General features: G+C 36.6%; 1 protein-coding gene across 1 annotated transcript in view; it reads left to right on the top strand.

The window, feature by feature from the left end:
* LOC149071637 (death-associated protein kinase 1-like) overlaps positions 1-21315 on the top strand; it is a 109312-nt gene that overhangs the window by 78012 nt on the left and 9985 nt on the right. The window contains exons 11-25 of the mRNA XM_089247945.1: positions 4311-4424; positions 6055-6153; positions 7833-7931; positions 10172-10270; positions 11190-11288; positions 11410-11508; positions 11997-12095; positions 12232-12330; positions 12928-13026; positions 14828-14905; positions 15048-15255; positions 16607-16732; positions 16886-17080; positions 18984-19246; positions 19464-19652. Of these exons, the coding sequence (XP_089104071.1) occupies positions 4311-4424; positions 6055-6153; positions 7833-7931; positions 10172-10270; positions 11190-11288; positions 11410-11508; positions 11997-12095; positions 12232-12330; positions 12928-13026; positions 14828-14905; positions 15048-15255; positions 16607-16732; positions 16886-17080; positions 18984-19246; positions 19464-19652 (1965 nt within the window). The remainder of the gene's footprint in view (positions 1-4310; positions 4425-6054; positions 6154-7832; positions 7932-10171; positions 10271-11189; positions 11289-11409; positions 11509-11996; positions 12096-12231; positions 12331-12927; positions 13027-14827; positions 14906-15047; positions 15256-16606; positions 16733-16885; positions 17081-18983; positions 19247-19463; positions 19653-21315) is intronic.

The raw sequence follows: 21315 nt of genomic DNA, 5'->3' as shown, positions 1-21315 counted from the left end.
GACGTGTCCGAGTTCCACACGTTATTTAGGCTGGTATTACACGATAATAATTTGATCGAAATTCTTTTATAAGACTTGGAAAATGCAACCAATAAGCTTATCGGTTACATTCGAGCTAATATAAGCGATACGCTTCTTGGTTGCATTTTTCAAGTTTTATAAAAGAACTATTATCAAGCTTTTATAGTGTAATTCCGGCTTTAGATACTTTTTCGTAATTGGAAGTATGCCTCTAGGATCGATTGTTCGCCAGTAAAAAGCAGTGCATGCTGGTAGCTATGAACCCTGTAGGCCTATATTACTTTTTACCTATGTATACGTATTCTTTGTAACATCTTGTGAAATATAGGAACTGTGTGCGGTCATAAATAGGGACATTTGAACCCGACAGGATACTCCGTATATTTTCCGCTGAACACAAGTCATAACGTATTCTCCAAGGGTGCTATGGAAACATGAGAACCCTCCTTTATTCATTATTATGAAACTATCTCCGAAACATCCATGTACCGCTATTTCTATCAGATATAATCACTCGGATAACGTGTTGATCGTGATGTGAATATTTACTGTATAAGCTACGCATAGTATACCATAGTTTGAAACTATTGTTGTTTTTATTTCATTTTTGTTAAAGTACATTCGAAGAATTTATTAGGTTCTAACGTTATAAATACAGTTCTATCTGACGTATCATCTTATCTGAAGCTTTTGTTTTAATAATCTCAACTTTTGTTGTTTTTATTTTGACGCGCACACCCACACACCCACCCGTGCATCATTCATTCACTGCTGATAATAATTAAAGTACGGGGGGGGGGATAAGAGGATGTTGTTGCATTGCACGCATGTGCTTTGCTGCTACTAGAGGTGGAGATATAACTTGTGTTCCACTGTTTCTACAACAGCTGAACTAACAGTGAAAAAAATATATATATAGCGGAGACTTTTATGCTTCTTTTTGGTATGCACGCAATCGGCGGTAGGAAATTTTGCCATTTTTTTTTTCTCCCCGACTAGGAATAGCCCCAGTGAAAATAAACGCTTTGGAAACGCAGTGTGTTTTGATTGTCTCTTCTGAAACTTTTCGTACATGTATAACAGAGGGAACATTGGATTTGAGATGCCATGTGGCGGAGTCATACCGTGGACGTACTTGTGTGGGAGCAATCGATATCTGCGGTAGTATTTAATTTACGTATTTATTCTGACATTAAATTATGAACGGGCTGCTTCCCTTGTATTTATGTCTAAAAGCGGTCTATGTGTCGCGCCAATTCATCCTTCAAGTTTTACCCCCAATACAAAGAGTAGTTTTATTTTTGCTTTTTTATCTTTGGCTTCTACTATCCCCCAAAACGTCCGTTTCATATTTCCCCTTTGGGAAATATCGGTATAAAACCTATCCAGAATACAGCAGGGCCCCGATTATCGTAGACTGGATCGGACCAACTCGGACAACCGAAATTTCGGAGAATTTTGGAATTAAATGAAAATAAAGCCGAAATAGGGCGAATTTATTTTTGATAATTGTACAATAAGAATGTATGCTTAGGCCGGCATTATACTATCAATATTTATAAAAGTAAGTAATTTTTAGTAAAGTAGTAAGTAGTTTTTCTAGTAAAACTTGACAAATGAAACCAAAAAAGCATATCAATGTAACCAATCGGCTTATTGGCAGGGCCGTCTTTAGAGCACCATGTGATTTTTCGGAGGCTTCGCCAGGCAAATTTACATGCATACTCCTCGAAAATTTCAAATATATCTCATTTTTGTGAGCCCCCCATCCCTTAAGGCTTTCGGGTCATGTCCGGGTGGACTCGTGCGTTAAGACTATAGAGTAATAATAGGTCTTTAGTCTATGGTTAAGACGTTATTGCTTATTGGTTTTTTTTAAAGTTTTGTAAAAGATCTTTTATTAAACTTTTATAGTGTAATCCCGGTCTTAGATAGATCAAATAAAGGTATGTTAAGTACTGTAGCGTTTACAACATTTCGAAGATATATGGTGCTTTTTGGAAAATTTTTGGTCTTTACATGCCTTCTGCTATCGAGCACTCTTGAATGCTCCGGGAAGGGGGGGGGGGAAGCACCACGAGCTCCTGGGCTAGATATTGTATTGCGGAGGTACGTACCTCCATACATATTCTATAAATCTTGATGCATATACTCGACTATTATATTAATCATCTCTGAGTAATGGGGAAAATATTGTCATTCAAATATGTGGCATCCCTCCCATGGGGAAGCTGATATGGCACCAGGATCAACATTTTTTTTCACTATAAATTCATTTTTTTAGGTTGCCTATAAAATAAAAACCCGACCCGGGAGCCATACGAAGTTGAGTTGAAGATAATTACAAGACATCACGTCTTGTAATTACCGGGGCCGTTTTAATCCTCTCGGTGGCGTTTCTCGGACATCCCGTCTTCTTGAAAGCCTCTAATTTTGCTTCAACAAGCCCAGATATTTCGTATAATTGATTTCTCAATGGAACAACTTTTCCCTATACCCACTTATTTTCCACCTGCTGAAAATCGGAAGGAAACGTACTTTGTTATAAAATTATATGTGAATTCACAGGGGCTTTAGTGATCCCTACTATGGCACGGAAAGTGTTAATAAAATAGTGCGCCCCCCGTGTAAAGGGATATTCTTGGGCCCCCTATTCTTTCTGGAAGTACTAGCCCACCAATTAACATACTTGCTGATGAAAATAATTGCACTAGATCTCATCATGGAAGCCCCTGAGTACCTGAGGTTCCCCAGGCCATACCCGTATGGGCTCATGCGTTAAGACCACCCTAGTAATTACCGTCAAAGTCACTTTGAATTGGTAAATTAGGTATCTCTCCAAAAGATGTGAAATATGCACTCATTTGAATAAGACGTCATAATACGGTTGGAATACCGCATGAGTATGTAGTAATAAAAATCTTTATTGATAAAAAAAATCATTGTATAGAAAATTTTACGATATTCTATGGGTTTTGCAGTTCAAATTGCTCATAATCAATGGAAACGGGGTCGTGGTCGGGCTGTTTGCGTGTTCGTGGATTCTTTGGATATTCTTGAATTGTTATTAAAAAACGCCGGTGAAGAATTAACAGGGATAAGGAATGTCCAGTACATTCTCTTTCATTCAGGAATACGTCAAGTTTATTGCTAATGCAATCGCAAGATGATTAGAAGAGAAAAAAAATCATTAACCTTTTGGCAATGGACGTCGTTCTTCTCCATGTAGGTGTGGAGTGAAATGCGGGGATGATGCATTTTTTTTTGCAAATTAGATTATTCACTAGTGAAGGCTGATGAAGGAAGTATTTTTATACGGATTCATTTTCTGGAGATGACGCCCTTCTAGAAATGATTTATAATAAATTAGGGGGGTGTTGTCGATTCGGTTGACTTTCGATCCTTTTGAGATTCTCCAAGGTCATATGAGAGCATCTTCCCGTTTTTCTTTCATGATCAATCGCGACGACTATGCCAATAAATAAAAGTGGTATGACAGGATGCAACAATAAACAAGTTTTTTTTTATATACATTAACATTTACTCATCTATATCTATAATGTGTCAGAGAGATTCGCTGCATTTAACTGTCATAACATGTAATCTCTCTGACTGAAGGGCTACTTTTGGATAGATGTATCGATATACGATTTTGCTACAATAATAGCTTTTTTTTAACGTTTTTTGAAATGGTATGTTATTGATAAATAAATTGTTATTTTAATATTGGAAATTTAAGATTCCAAAACCTAAAATCTTAGGTTATAAGAATTATAATAACTTACGAAACAAACTAAATAACTTTAATGACTTTTAAAAGTACATAAGAATTTCTATCGTGCTTGTACTTGAGTTACTTCGATTAGCGTTTGTCAGTGATTTTACATGTTTTTGAATCATGTTCATAAGAATATGAAATTTCCCTTTTTGGAAGAAAATTTTCTTCATGCAAATGTGTATGTTTGCAGTCAATCAACACTCGTCAATAAAGTTAGGTATAGGCTATATAACCGACGCCCGATTGTACGAACCTCCAATTTACGAACTAATATTCTTGGTCCCAAACAGTGCGCTATTCGTTTCAACATCTTTTCCATTTGTGAACTGTTTCTCCACGTCCGTACGGGTTCGTAAAAATGAGCGTCCACCGTAATATTTTATATCCTATTTTTTTACGGGTTTTTTTTTTGTTTGTTATAGCATTTTTTGTCTTCACAAATTCATTATGTATATAAAAATGTCGTTTGCAAAAGAGTGTTAATAATTTCTCCGTTCTTTTTTTTATACAGCAAGATGGAAATTTTGTTATCGAAGCCCTCTTCACAGCTGTTGAAGAAGGAAATTTGGCTGGCTTGGAAGAGCTTTTCTCTATGTCCAACATACATGCAAATCATTGCAACAAGGTTAGTTTCTCAACTGCTTATATATTCTATTTTTTTTTCAATCTTGCAAATAGTTTATGTATGCTTATTTATGGGTGAATATAAAAAAAATAACTGTCACAAATCACATTATGGTTGGACCTTGGTATTGAAAAAATCGCTTTATTTAACAAGGCTAATCTTTATTATCATTAGTTTTTGTAAATATGTAATTAGAATAGGATGATATGAACACTATAATGTGATGATACACATGTGTATAATTAAAATGATTTACAGGGTGTCCTGAAAGTCCCAATCCGGCTTTTATTTCATCAACCGTTCGTTATGAAGGTGTGATTTCAATTTAAAAAAAATGCTCAAAATGTGTTTGGAAATCACCCTGTACCAGTTTTGAGAGTGAAAATACAGTACGTCATAAAAAGAAAAATATGACTTTTTATATGGTTCTCCTGTCCTCTAATTCCCAATCAGAAAGTTTTGCCCCCCACCCCATTTTTTTCCCCCAAGACCAACATAAAAGTTTGTTTCTTAAGGCAATATTCGCTGAGATATCTGAATTCAAAAATTGGAGGGAACTTGGGAAAGGACACCATAAATGAAGGGAAGAAACGTTATCTGTTAGTTTATGTTGTTCTTTTCCAACTTTTCTCTGATTTTTAAATTAAAATATTGCACTTTAGAAAATGTGGATTTTTGTTTTTGTTGGCCTCAGGAGAGACAGGGCAATAACTCTTAAATTGGAAGTTGAAGAAGAAAGAGACGTGTAAAAATTTAGACTTTTTTACTTTGTGACACACTGTATTTTTCACTTTCAAAACTGGTACAGGGTGATTTCTGAACACATTTTGAGCATTTTTTAAATTGGAATCATACCTCTACAACAAACGGTTGATTAGATAAAGGCAGAATTAGGACTTATAGGACACTCTGTATGCACATGACTTGTCATATTGTATTTCAGGGTTTGACAAAGTGCAGCCACCAGGTCGCCATGGAAATTAAAAAATTTATATTGTCATCTAATATTTTTAACTCATGGTAAATTAATCAAAGTCGGAGGACAACATAAAACTCTTGGAAATTATGTCAGCGTGTTTACTAGCATAAATCCTGGACAAGTCAAAGAATACACTATTTCTGAGTGATTTCATTTGGAGTCAGGGAGGGGGGTTGGCACATATAAAATTTCAGTCGTGCCTAAATTGTTTTCTGATTTGTCAAGCCCTGTTTACTTATAAAAATTCAAATACTATATTTTAACATGCATAAGGATATAAGTAACCTTCGTACACTGTATAGCTTGAAATTTGGAAAAAAAGATGAAGACATGTCCATAATACTCCATGTATAAGAAAGAATTCCCCTATTTTTGGGACCCAATTTTTGTTGAAAAGGAATTCTTTATACACACTAAAATATGGTGTATCTTTTTTTAAGCACTGTTGGTTATGTTATATTAGTATAAGGTTATCCTTTTAAGCTGTATTATCATTTTTCTCCCTACAGCAACTTTCCATGTAAAGCATGAAGCTTGTATTGTTATTTTGTTTTTTTGTCAATGAAATATTTCTATGGGATATTTTGTGATCTGCACTAAAATTAATATATGTTCTCAATGATATCAGAATTTCATTTGTTCTAATTGCAGCATGGAGAAACAGCTCTGCACATAGCAGCTGGATTAGGACAACTTGAAATAGTGAAGTTTATGCATTCCAAGAATGCGGATATCCATGCAGTGGATGGGGTAAATTTAAATTTCATTTAACTTCTACTGTTTTTTTTAAACTGTATTACTGTTAATCTCTGCTTAACCCCTTCATGTATAGGCTTTTGGCAAAAAAAAAATTGGGCAACTAATAACTTAACCAATTCATAGTTGAAGTACCAAGCGAAGTGGCATCTTTGTTAACATTCAGAAAATAGAAGATGAGTAGTGCCGATTTATCCTTCCCCTCCCAGCTACTCTTTCCTATATAGGCCCTATGTGGCACTGTATTTTTTTACTCGTCAAACAACTGGGGGGGGGGGGAGAGAAAAAGGGAAAAAAATGCTTAGGTGAGAAAGGGGGAAAACCCTTCTCACTTATAGGGCCACCAATAAAATGTCTCAATGAAAGGAAAAGGGGAATGTATTTTTTCCATCTACTCCAGGTTGAGATATCTCTCCCTTTATGCAGGATGAGATTGAGATGCGTTGTCATTGGGATCCTAGAATATTCACTGGAAAAATTTCTCAATGATAAATATGGATAAAAAATGACACTAGAAATAAGACCTCCTGAGTGGGAAAATGGCTTAAACACAAACCGAATTCACTAACTTTGGAATACAGTGAAACCTCGTGACAACGATACACAATATAACGATAAATGCCTCTTCAAGGATATCTCAAATGTTGTTTGGAATTGCCTATAGTCTAATGCTGATCTCCTCTCAATAGAGCAATATCCTCTGCTACAATAAGTCCCTCTACAACAATATTTTTAAAAAAGTTTTGCTCAAAATCGCCTTGAAATAAATTTAGACTTTGTAAATCGGTTTCATTCTTCCAGGAGGCATCTATTAACATCGGTGTTGTGCACCACATGAGCATATAAAATGTTGATGAATTTGTTGGTATTGTTACTTTTAGGGTAAGACTCATAAGTGCACACACCAAGGTATACTACTGTGGGGGGGGGGGGCAATGAATCTAAATGAATTTAATTAACAAACTAAAAAATTTCTATTTTTTTGCGGTGAATTAATACTTTAAAGTGCATTTTCGGATGTACCAACAGCACATATTCAGAAAAGATTTCAACAACAGTAATTTCCTTGCGCATGATGACAACTTTGCCTCTTAATGTAATGATAATCTCTCTAGAATGATATTTTTCCTTGGTCCGCAGAGTATTGTTTTATCAAGGTTTTACTGTATCACATAGGTGGAAATAGACTTGAAAGTCGAGGGGGGGGGGCACAGTCAATATTGCTGGGAGGCATGATGATGATGATGTCAATTCATATATACACATATATGAATGATCAGTCGACTCCACTTTGTTCTTGCCCCCCCCCCCCTCCCGTATCTCAGCCCACATGCTGTATTAACTTTTTTTACATGCTGTAATATTCAAGTTGACTGTATATATGGCAGTACCGGAACTAGGGAGGCAAAATTTAGGGGGCGGTAGTTTTAGGTGGGAACAGAACACTGTTATGGAATTATAAAATTTTAAAGTTGTAGGGGCAGCAGAACTCCTAGTTATGGCCCTGATATACAGTATATGTATGTATAAATTTCTTGCAGATATATGGATTTATTTTTATTCAGCATTCCTGCCCGTATTATGCTTATTGATATAAATTATGAAATGTCTATTGCTTTTGCCTCATTTTACCCAGGACTTTTTTTACAATACAATATTTTTCTTCCCTATAGCATGGAGATAGTGTCATATATTGGGCAGCCAGGCAAGGTCATGACCAAATCATAAAATTTTTATACGAAAAAGGAGCATCCGTTGATGTACAGAACAAGGTGCGAAAATAAAATTTTTGTATATTTATATGTTTCCCTTTTTTGTGTATACCAGATGTTCCCAAACTGTGCATTGCGATCCCCTGGCGTGCCTCCAACTTTTGTCAGGGTTGCCGTGGCGTGGCAGCACTGATAAAAGTTTTGAAGAGATTCTTTGTTGGGAGCTGCGGATAAGTGTTGATTAGGGAAAGGGGTGCCACGGTTGGGAAAAGTTTGAGAACCCCCAGTGTATACTGTCAACACGCCTACAACGATACAATTATTCAATCATTACACTTCACTCACAGTTAGAAAAACTGGTGGCAGATGGCAGCACGACACATAACAAGCATTACACAGAAACAAACTTCACGTCAGATTTCACTACACATACACACACATTCCCGCGGGGCGCGGTAGCCCGGTCGATAAGTTGCTCGCCTAAAGTACCAAAGGATGTTTAGAGGTGTCGCGAGTTCGATACCCAGTTCGTCCTTGTCAGAAAACTTTCCTGACACAGGGGTACAACAAAAAAACGGCGACTTGACCGCAGCAAAAATTGCTACCGCAGGGAGTCCCCCATCGAGGGGTTAGCGCACCAACCTCTCGATGAGTATAAAAAACAAGCCTGCCGTTCGGAATCGGCAATAAATTGTAGGTCCCGGTCTAATTAGCCCTCGTGTGCAGAAAATGACCGTGGTGCGACAAAAATGATCAAATGATCACATTCCCGCATGTACCAATTCGTTAGAGGTTCCGCAGAGGAATATGGACGAGGTGCATGTGTGGTTTAGTAGTAGTAGTAGTAGTAGTGTATACTGTATGTAAAAGGTCATTTATCATTTTTGTCTCACCACATCGTTTTCTGCACAAGAGGGCTAATTAGACTGGGACCTACAATTTATTGCTGATTCCAAACCGAACCTCAGCCTTTTTTCCCCCTTTTTATACTCACCAAGTGGTTGGTGCACTAACCCCTTGATGTGGGATTCCCCTGTGGCAGCAATCTTTTTCTGTGGTCATGTCACCAATTCTATTGTACCCCAAGCCAGGAAAGTTTCTGACAAGGACAAACCTGGTATCGAACTCATGACACCTCTGAATATCCTGTGGTACTTTAAGTGAGTATCTTATTGACATGGGCTACCATGCCCAAGACTTGACTGGAAACTGTGCTACCCTTGTCTTGACATTTGCATAGAGTAAAAATCTGGGAGACTTGGCAGCTATCTCCTGGACTCCCGAAAAAATTCTTTTATCTGCCAAATTTTGCCAGTAATTGTAAAAAAATTGCTACATTTAGGAAAAAGAATATTCCCTAAGAATTTACCAGAAGAAAAAAAAACTGGTGCTTCATAAGCGTTGCGTAAATTGTCGCCTAAATTTGTCAAATCACAAAAAATATTTCATTTTTGGGGAGAAAACACAAATTCGTCAATCAGCAAAATCCTGCTTTTCAAAATCCAAAATTGACATGATCTCGTGTATCTGCTTTATCCATATGTCCCGTTTCGGGCCCGACTGAGATTTTTTGGTTTACGAGATTTGATTTTTGAGAGGAAATTTTAACCCAAAGGTTGTCCGTGATTAGCGATGGCTTGTGGCGTACGCAAAGGGGGGGGGGGAGGGCTGGTGTTCTAACCCCCCTAAAGCTGAGATTATAATGTTATTTTGCAAGAAAAACTTAAACACCCCCCCCCCCCTCCCACTCCCAGAAAAAAAAATTGAAACCTCTTCCCTTGAGAAAATTCTGTGTACGCCTATGCACAGTGTCATGGTTTTTGCAACGGGAAAATACCCCTAAAATTTCTCTTTTACTAATGTCCCTAAAATGTTTAAAAAGGTCCCTTTTACACTTACTTTTTGAATGGAATTTTGATCCGTGCGAAAACCTCCCGAATTCTCACTCTCCAAATTTGCCAGCTATGCATTTGTGTAATGTTGTGGCAGGGATATATGTCTTTAATTATATTAAAATAAAAGGTGAAAGAGTGTCCATATGACTTTTTCAGGGCAGTTTGAGGGTTAATAATAATTGGCTAAAATTCATAAAAATGTTACCATCAAATGTCATTCAGAACTTAAATCGTTTTTATGAGATATTGTGATATCTAAAAAGAAAGACATAATTTGTTGTGATTTTGTGCAACACAAATGTTTCTTATATGTTATACTACATTACGTATAGGTGATACTCATGTGTACTTATGCCAGTTTTTGAGTGAAGATATATTATATACATAATACATTTTATTTCTTAGGCCAAAGAAACAGCCTTGCACGTTGCTTCACGATATGGCCATACAGATGCTGTTGCTCTGCTGTGCAGATGCTGTACCGACGTCAACTTGCCTGATGAAGTGAGTTTATTGCCATAATAAATTCAGTTTTTTTTCACTTTTCATTTCTGTTGTGACTAAACAAGATCACAACAGATGTCACTGTTTAATATAATTAAGATATGACCTGTCCTCCCTCTTCCTCCACAATCAAGGGTGGACCTTAAATTATGAACAAGATAATGGTTACACATGTGTGCTTTCTGCAACATTAACTCTTTAAGATGTTTTAAAATTTCTCTGATTCATATCATAACTGCCACAGCGAAAATCAACTCTCTGTAAAATACCACTTTTTTTCAAGAAGAAAACTTTTTCCGATTTGGTGATTTTAATGAAAAAACTGAGGAAGAAAAATATGGTTTTCTTCTATTATTTGCGCTGCACACATTTCTATACTACCCTAAACGAGAGGGGGGAGGGGTCTCTTTTTGTACCTTCTCCTCTCGAGAATGCAGCTCTATCTCTGGACATTAGAACAAACATAATGTACCATTTGTGAGTTCAATATGATTTACTATAGAGTTCTGCATAAACTGCAGTTACTTGCATTCTTGCAGGCATGAATCCAGAGAAGGGGTTATCATCCCTCTCAAGCACCAAATAATATTGGAAAAATTGGTGTGTCTTGTAAATGGAACTACCCAATGAATCTACGGAATAAGTATCCCCTCCCAAAACATTGTCCTTTATCCATATCCGATAAAAAAAAAAAAAAATTGTTACTCTTTATTGAGTACGAAAAGAGTAATAAAGAGTAATTTCTTTATCACAAAGAGTGTTTTTAATTAGTTTTATTATCACTTACTTTATACCGTCCATTGCAGGGAGATTAGAAAGTTTCAAATGGGAAAGCTTGATGAGGTCCCGCTAAAAGATTAGTTTGAAAATCAAAAATATGAATTCTCTACATATTTATTGATAAATGTATTTGTTTTAGCACGGAGAGACAGCACTTCATATAGCTGTGTGGCATGGTTTCCCAAAAATTGTCGACACACTATGCAATTTCGGAGCTCATACGAATATAAAAAATAAGGTATTTTAACTCATTTTTGCTTCACATGCTATTTATCTACATCCAGCAAATAAATATTTGCATCTGTGTGATGTGTATTTTCTTTCTTTAAGGCAAAATACCTCATGCTTGTTTTTTACAGGAAGAAGAAACACCATTGCATTGTGCAGCGGCAAGAGGTCACACTGATTGTGTTAGGAGCTTATTGGATGCTGGCGTTCAGCTGGATTTAGTCGATAAAGTAAGTAATCCTGTAATGTAAAAAAAAAGAAGAGAAATGCCAATTCGAGAATTCAGTAGTTGTGCCATATTTATCTGCCAACCTAAGATAACACAGGATGATTCACTTAGGACTTTACCTTAGAAATATATTAACATTTTAAGAGGGAAGATCATTTCTCAAGGGGGTGGGATTCAAATACAAAGCATACATTTATTCTGACATCAGTATTGAAATCTGCGTTTTTGTCTTAATGTTGGATACATATATTTTTTGCATATGGATGTGATTGTGAAGAAAAAAATATAATTTATGTCTGAATTTCAGCTTTAAACGGCTGCTCCCCTCTTGAAATAATACTTTTTTCGGGTGGGGGAGGGGTACAAAGTGTAGAGTGAATCTCCTATGTACAGTCAATAATAATGAGTGGTCATGAGTGCACCACTTTGTAAGTGATATGGCAATTCAAGTATGGCTTTGTATTCACAAATAAAATTTTGTATCTGCAGACTGAAAGTACTGCTCTCCACTTAGCCATGAAGCGGCATCACGAGTCTGTAGCATTTCTTCTTCTTCAAGCTGGTTGCCAAACTGATGTGTATGATAATGTAAGTTTTTGGGGTTTTTTTTCTGATTGAATTAATCCTACAAAAAGATAGAAAACACTGGTTTTTTTTTCTCTTGTTTCTTACGGCAATCCTCTATTGTATGCTATAATGACTTCAATATTTGCTTTAATTGCAGCTTGGAGAAGGACCCTTACACATAGCCTGCAGGGAAGGCTTATTGTCTCTCGCGAAAGCTCTCTGTGCCTCAAAAACCAAAGTCAATGTGCCAAACAAGGTATTAGTGAGAACTTTGTTCATTTAGTGCAGGTTTTAATTTCAATGAATTTCCCCCACCATATATACACCTATATCGTAACATTTTCAATGCAGTGGAGTGGTAGTATATATTGAGATGAACAATACTTGTGAAGCAACCTACAGCTCTATTAGAACTAGAAAGAACCAAGTTTGACTTCAGTAGGCATGTGCGGATCCAGGGTAATGTTTTGGGAGGGGCGATCATTGTGAAGTTTTGTTTGTCTCGTGGTTTACTGGATAGACCAATTTTTTCCTGTTATCCAGTTCTTTGGAGGGATGATAATCCCTATTCGTCACCCTTGTATCTGTCCCTGCCTGTGGATATATGACTATTAGGGCCAAGGAAAAGTGGATAAATGAAGGCTGATGTAATACAATGGATCAGTAGAGGTAATGGAGCCCTGAATAAATAGTTTGCTTGACCACCTTGTATATGTCTACATACGCTTTCATCATTAAAAAAGTTAATTAGGCAATTTACACACACATTCACTCTTTCTGGTTTAACTGTAGAATTCCAATTGCATTCATTGTCAAATTATTCTTTGATCACTTAATATATTTTTTTAAACAGATGGGATTTTACCCGATCCACCTAGCTGCTAAAAATGGCCATATCGAAATTATTAGGACGCTTTGCATTTCTGGATGTGTTGTTGAACAAAAAAATAGAGTGAGTTTTTCATTCTATAAAGATTTATTGTAATTATTTTAAATCTTTTCTAATTCGATCCATCATATAAGTTATTGCAGCCAGGATGGTAACTAGATACTTTGTGAGCTGGGGCAAGCACACATTTTGGCACCTCTGTGTAATGTAGACGTAGCAGTAGAAGGGTGAATGTTAAGCTCCAGCGTTCAAGCTGGATAAAAAATTCCTTTCGCAAGAAAACGAAAATGGGGGGGGGGGAAGCTTTAGCAAAATGCTGCAATGCTAATGGTTGGACGTCTACTCGTTGCGTACCTCCTGTACGCATTTTTGCGAAAGTGGTTGCTACTTTTTTTCACATTCGATGATTTTCTTTTTCGTTTTGTGAAAAATGTGACCGTAGCTTAAACCCTGTTAAGCTCCCTCTAGTCCAGTGCCCAGGGCAGCAGACCCGCCTGCTTCCTCTAGATTGCGGCAAACCATATTAATGGTACACAGCTGTTCGGAGAAAATGTGACGTATTTAAAAAAATGCAGTATGTTTTATGGGTTCTGTGGTCCTGCTGGAATACTATTAGAATTCAATTTTAAAGTTATCTGGGTTTTTTGGCCAATGTGATGTATAGTTTTTGTCTTTCAACGTTTTGAAATACTATTGTTGTTTATTAGCAATTATCAGATCCCTAGCTTGCCTTCTCGGGGGGTTCCAAGGCATTCCTTTTCTCTGATCCCTCTAAAATTATAATGCACAATAAGTATATATTTTTTGTGGGGTCCCCATTTGGCTCAGTGTTCTGGAGGCTTGCTGCAGTTGCCCCAGCCTAGTTACGGGCCTGGCAATTATAATAATCATTGGAACTCCTTATTTGTGGGACTGCTTAGGATTCTGGTTTTTAGGGCCCAGGCCTTTGAAAAAGGCTATGAAGGATTTGTAAAAGTTAAATATTCTTGGATTAAAAATTTCCTGTCATATTTTTTGGGAGAAAAACCATACTATTTATTCTCGGGTGTAAGCCTGTTCATGTATAAGCTAACCGTCCCACTTCAGGACCACTAAAACAGTAAAAAATTTAAAACCAATGTATTAGCCGAACCTAAAAAGTATACATATTTTAGAGAAGAAAATCCATGTATGTAAGATTACAATATAAAAATAATCAAAACCTTTTTCCTCTACCTATTTTTGTTTTTGGCTCACACTTCACGAGATAAAAATGTTTTTTTTCTGGCTGGTTACTGCATAGTCCGAAAAGGCTGCGAAGCACATCTTTTTCAGTCTGCTGGCCAGATATGTGAGATGGCTACCTTTCACGGGCCATAAACTATTGTATTTATTGTGCTGTGTGGGTTGGTGCTGATATTTTTTAGATAAGTGTTTCATGCAGGACCGTCTTTAAGTTTATCAGGCAGTGCTTAATTGAACCTAAGTCCTGTCCTGGGTGGGAAGAAGGAGGCGATCTCATTGCATTAGGGACCTTAGATGACCTTAAATAACAATTACAATCTGATGCCTAACTTGCAGGGAGTCTTAAAGCATTACTCGGACTGGAGGGGTGCCTCCCAAGGAACAGCAAAGATGGCCCTGTTTTCTTAGGTTGGGAGCTCCACTGTTCAAGCTTGGGTGAATATTTTTCTCTTCAAAAACTGGCCTGCATCCAAGTTGACCCCCCACAAAAATAGCTGCCAAGTCTCCCAAGTTTTCTACAAGGTTCCAGAATTTCTACTCCATCTCCTGGACTTCCGAAAAATTCTCATATCTACATGATTATGCCAAATAAAATTTTGATCAGGATTGGACGAAACTGAAAAAAATATTTTTGTTACAGGAAGGCATTCCAGCTGAAATTACTGCACTTGCTCAAGGTTATAGTGAGATTGCTGAACTCCTTAATAGGTTAAAGAATGTGAGTAAATGATTTGATTTAAAGTATTATGTCTGTTAATTTTTTATGTATAAGTATGGGTTTTTTCCATTTTATTGTTAACAATCTCTTATTTCATTCATAAAAATATCAATAAAGTTTGTATTTCCTCTTCCTCCCATAGGAGCAACATCGAGAAGAGTTTGTTAATCAATTAGCACCATCAGTTCAGCCTATCAGCAGGGTGAAAGTTAAGATATTTGGCCATAGTGGTGTCGGTAAAACATCTCTACTCGATTCATTGAAATGTGGTTATTTCAGCTCTTGGTTTCGGAGGTCGAAAACAAATTCATCTTCGTCTGTGGGAAGTGGTGGCGTAAGAATCAGAAATGGTAAAAGCAATATAACAGCTATTGAAGCATATGTTTTCAACAATTTTTTGATCTGTACTAAATATTAGCTCTGATATATTGTGACATGAATACATCTTTTAAATTATCTGACAATACTAGGTGCATTCGCTAGAAGTTGCATAACAAAATAATTTAACCATTCATATCTCAGGAAGTATTCAGAATATATGTGGTTTTTATGTCTGTGAGCAGATCTTGTTAAGCAAAATCCAATGATACCACTCAGGTTTTAATCATCTTCCGGTCTGAATACCAGACTCTTTGCTCGTTTTTGTAAGTTTCATAATCGTTTCACACTATATCTTGAGAGGTCCACAATGCAAACAAAAGCTAATAGTGTTGTCTGTTAGCTATTCCAATTAAAATGATACCTATTTCATTACGTCAGTGCCTACCACGCAAGGGTAGACCCAAAGAACATATTCACATCAAAACTTGTGGCAGTGCCTGTAACACAGCCAGCCTACTCCGATTTTTTTTTTAAAATCAAAATTTTCAACCCATCTATAAGCAGAATGATTCACAAATTTTTATTGTCTTCTTTCACATCAAGCTTAATAAGTTGAATATTCTGCTAAATGGTGATTTTTTCTTATCTCTATAAGCAGATTAATCCGCTCATGCCAATGCCAATTTTGTGATAAATGCAAAAAAATTTGTGAATGCTTTTTTAAGGTAAATGGCATATTTAATATTATAAGCATATATAATATTTTATCATGTATATATAGTTCTTATAATTGAATTTTTAATTGGGTTGCTGCATTTTAGAAATATGACATCCATATTTCATAGCTGCTGCCAACTTTGGAGAATGAGAATTTGGGAGGTTTCTGCGCGGATCAAAATTCTGTACAAAAATAAATGTAAAAAGGATCTTTTAAAACATTTTAGGGATTTTTCATTAGCAAAATGGAAATTATGGGGATATTTTCCAGCTGCAAAAACCGTGCAAGCCATCGCCAATCACGGCCAACAAGTAGGTTATGAAGTTAGTAGAAGATTTAGAGCCACAATGCAAAGGGGTTGATTCATGGTTTCACCAATCCCAGTGTGCCCCTGATCTCATGTTGACCCTGCTTAGCACCAGAAATTTTCAGTGAACAAATCTTCCATATATTGAGGCTACACGTGCACAACCACGATTTGATGTAGTGCCAGAATTCTGCAAAATTTATTGTGGTGTTAAATCTGGATTTGACTGCATTTGTTTTTGGTGGATTTTTTTTTCTCCAGAACATACTTGAACTTTTTTTAAAAGGCCTAAAAGGCTTTTTTGTATTGATATTTTTATTTCATTGAATCTCATATAACTGTCTCAATTTTTCAGGTAATCATTCGAGTAAGACAAGCATAGAATCTGAATTATGTGGCACAGATGAACCATGTCTTTCATTTGAAACAAATTATGAAAGTTATACTCATGGAATCGATTTACACCAAGTTAATATTTCTGGTAATTTTTTTTTAAATATAACTTTTTTGAGATCCCTCGATTACTGATGGCCCACCTTCCATCTATTGAAAAGGAAGAATGTGAGAATTTATTGTTTTCTTTTGAATATTATATATAGACTATTTGATAAATTAATTTTTTTTAAAAATTTAGGTGTAGGTGATTTAAGCATGTGGGAATTTTCTGGCCACGAACCATACTATGTAGTTTATGACCATTTCATAGGCAACACCTATTGTCTACATGCCATAGTTTTTTCTCTGAGCGATCCTTTTGATGTGCAACTGCAGCAAGTTATGTTTTGGCTGTCTTTCCTTCAGGCCAGGATACCCCCACAGGAACCTTTAGGTAAGTATTTAGGGGGTGTCAGTGTTGCCCGTGCATATGATTATATATTCTGTGTCCCTTAGAAGTATGATTTTCGTAATATCATTTTGGGGGTAAACCTAATTTTTTCACACACATGCACACTTATGGGACCACTATGCCTCCCATTCTCACTGGCAAGTGCACTAGTGGTCTAGCATGCTCGCCCCGCATGTGCGTGAACATGGGTTTGATTTCCCACAGAGCCAGGAAATTACCATGCACCGCCAGGCTCTATCACGTGCACAACTTTAGCACATTACCCAGAAAGCGTGGCCATGCTGTCCCGTAGAGACAGTTGAATTTTCTTTCCTTAATTCATCTTCGTATTAACCAGTTGTTAAGATCTTCAGAACTGTAGCTTTAGTCAATAGATTTAGCCTTAGTGTATTAAATCAGATTTCAAAGTCTGGGAAAGTCAGGTAAATGTAAAACATTTGGCAAAAGTTAGGGGAAATTTGCAAATATTTGTTGTAAGTCAGGGAAAAATTCCATGAAGAGAAAAAACTGAAACTAGAAAAACATTAGGGAGGTTAAGATTTTGAATTGTATTTCTTTCATCAGGAGTTGTGATCATGTTTATTTGCTTTTAATGAAATTTCTGGATCCACTCATCCTTTGGGAACACCTTGATATCTTTCCAAGATGTGAAGCGGAGGTGTATCCAGTCGTCAAAGGTGTTGTGATCAGCGAAATGGCCAAGCAGACTTTGCTAGAAATTCTGTAAATGATGTCTTTATGCAACAGTCAATTCCAACTCAAAGGTTTTGGGACTTGGAATTGGTTTATTCTTTGTCAAGAAACCGAACGAGAGACATACAGGGTGTTTTAATTAAACTGACAGTACTCAGACATCTGTAGCTTGATTTAAAAATTGTAATGGCACCAAACTTGGTAGAGGGACTAATGACATCATTGGAAGAATGGTTTGGTTAAAAAAAATTAGATCCAAATGTTGCAGATGGGGAAAAATGTGGTGCCATTGCAATGTAAAAAAAAGTTTCAAAGAACAAACAGATGAATAGCAAAGATGAAATTGCAGGGAACATCATGGTTTATTCATCACTTTCACTTTCTTTACAAGGACGTCAACTACCTTCAATGTGACAGCCATTGTCATGAATCATATTTTTCATCCTCTACGACCAGAAGAAACTGTCACATTACAGTCTATGATATTTTGTCATTTAAGGTAATCAAGTTCGGGACACCACCGAGATAGAACTTGGAGGTATCCCCACTGTTAAAAGTCATATGGAGTTAGATTTGGGAAACAAGTTGGCCATGCAACCAGAAAACTGTGACAAATGACCCTTTCATTTTTTCAGTGATGTTGACTACGATGAACGTTTCTTGTGACATGTTTCATTCGATCGAAGAGAATATTTGCAATTTTGTCCGTCTTATAGATTTATGCATTCTTTGTAACACCTTTATACATTGAGCATTGCCATATTTTCCTCCATCAGCAAAGTTTAGAACTAATTTTGTTCACAATTTTTTTTTCCATGTCACCATTAGTCTCCCCTACCAAATTTGGTGTCATTTTGGTTGTTAAAACATGTTACAGGTGGCTTTGAGTACTGTCAGTTTCATCACAAACAGTGTGTACTACTGGTATACTTCCTATGGCTATTGCAAAAATTTCAGTCACTGAGCTGTTACCACAGCAACCTTTCAGTGAGATGTAAAAGAAAGAACATTCAGAATCAGTTATAAACTGTGGTTACGCAACTAACCAGCACTTCTGTGTATAAAAAATAATCAAATGATATGCATTGACAGATAGGGCTCGTTAGAGGTTCGTAGCTTGTATGTTGTGCTGTATTTCATTATTATATATTCTGTTGATCTACTAAATCCATATATTGCGCTTAATTTTCAGGTCACTGTGGCAAGAGCAATAAAGCAGCAATGGTGGTACTCATTGCAACTCATGCTGATGTTGCCAGCTGTCCCAAAAACAATAGCCATGGCGAGTACCAGAGCACTGAGGCAGAAGCTGTTCTGGAAGCATCTCAGCAACGTTTTAAACACATTTTTGATATCCATGATACTGTGTTCGTTTTGGATGCTCATGTTGTCGGTTCCCAGACCATGAAGGCTTTCAAGCAGCACATGAGTAATGTGAGGACACAGATCGTTCAGGTACAATGAAATTTATCTTTTTTGGTAGGATTTTGGTATGCATGATTTCCTGTTATAAAATTATTTTTGGATTAATGAATACCATTAATAAATAATTAATGAAATAAGCAAGATAATGGAGGGATCTAATCTCTTACTTTAAAATTTTCTAATACGATTTTATCAAAAGCTATCAACTAATGAGTGTTGCAATTTGTGTCTTCTTTTCTTGGTGCAGGAGCTTTCTAAACAGACTGGTCTACTCGAATCCGTTTTGATGCACTTACAAAAGTGGAGAGTCAGCGTCACTAACTTTCCTGTGATTTCGTGGCAGCAATTTATCGACACTGTTCACTCCCAAGTCAATCCTCTTGCTGGATTGGATCATCTTAAGGAAATCATCCACCAATTACAACTCATGGGAGAAGTAATAGTCTTTTTCTTATGATTTTGTTCATCAAATCATATTTTCACAATTTTATTATTCTTCTGGATCATGATTCACAATTGGAAAGACAACCGCAGGTCTTCAGCAGATATATCTGTAATAACAACTCAGAAGAAGAGACTTACCATTCCTCTTGATTGGGAATGTTTCGCTCTTATTTTTGAGTAGAATTGGATGCCAGTCTTTACAGTTTGAAACCTTAATTTTTGTTAAAATTATTTTATCAAAATTTGAGAATGCATAGGGATTTTCACAAAGGATTTATAGGGTTCTGATTCAGCACACACACACTCAAATATCAACAAATATAGCAGTGATGTATCGCTTATCTCTTCCATAAAACTTGTTCAAGTGTTATGTAAGCAGAACTTTGGCCAGTTTTGACCCCCTTGTCAGCAAAATTCTGTAAGATGGGCCAAACAAAGCCCCTCAGACTCATACTACTTCACCAAACACCAACTCCAGCCATATTGTTAAACTGCAATTTACTGCCATTAACAAGTAGGTTGGAAATGAAGGCACTTTCTATTGGTGGTTGCCTCAAGTTTGTTAGGGACAATATCTTGTTATCTATATACTTCCCTCAGTTCAAACCTGGGATCTGACAGCAACCTTCACGGTGATAGACTAGCATCTCACCATCAAATCACTCAGGCATAACCATCCCCCTCCCCAGACTGGTACTATTCTCTATATAGGAAGCATTTGCTGCTCTTCCGAAGAGTAAGCAGGGAGGGGAAGGAGACCATGCTTCACTTCCTTCCAAAAAACAAACATGTAAATGCTTTTGTAAAACAATTGAAAAATTCTAGCTAAATGACTTCATTTGCTGCTTTAATGAATTCCAGCGAATTTTAAATGTTTCTGAAACCCAATGACTCAAGACGTCTCTGGAAAGTTTTCCCTGTGTCCCTTTCAATCCACCAGTGTGCCCTCCAATGTAAGTCCTGCATAAATCCTTTGACCCTTTTTCTCCTCTCTCAATGCTTGATTGGAAGCACCCTAGAAGAATAGGTCTGACAAGTCTGCTTCACTATACTACTGAGGTAAGCATCTCTGCATAAGGGAGCATACAAGCAACTTATTAATTACATGCTGATATTTTTCACATTTTTCGCCGCATCACAGCTGATGAAACAAACTGTGTCCTTGGCTTAGGATTTTTAATTTGGAGCATTGCTCTCAATGAAGTGATGAGCTAATGAATCCTCCCATTACAGTACTACTGAAACTGAAACAAGCAGCTGATGACTTGTAGATTTGATTGACCTGTAGACTTGTCTTTGGTTCCTTGAAGTGTTATATTTTCTTGGGAATAAATGAAGTTAAATGGCCCACTGGATGATAAAATTAAATTTTTTTTAATTCTGATTTGAATAAAATTATTTCTCACTTTCATATTTTCAAACCTAATAGCTTATGTAATCGTCAAACCCCTACTCTCTGTTTTGCCATCAAAAAGTAAGCAAAAGCAAAAATAAACCCTCCCCCCATACTTGCGTAATACTTGAATGGCACCACGGACATACTATATGTGTTTAATAGGGAGGGAATCAGTTAAACACCTGTAGAAAAATGAATAACCTGTCCTAGAAATAGATAACCAATATTCCTTTCAAATTGTGGTCTACCACGTCTGACT

This window comes from Pholcus phalangioides, unplaced genomic scaffold, assembly GCF_987345545.1.
Source record: "Pholcus phalangioides strain wild (caught in Gottingen) unplaced genomic scaffold, Ppha-v1.0 ptg000018l_1, whole genome shotgun sequence".
Classification (NCBI taxonomy): Eukaryota; Metazoa; Arthropoda; class Arachnida; order Araneae; family Pholcidae; genus Pholcus; species Pholcus phalangioides.
This window is presented reverse-complemented; position numbering and strand designations above follow the sequence as displayed.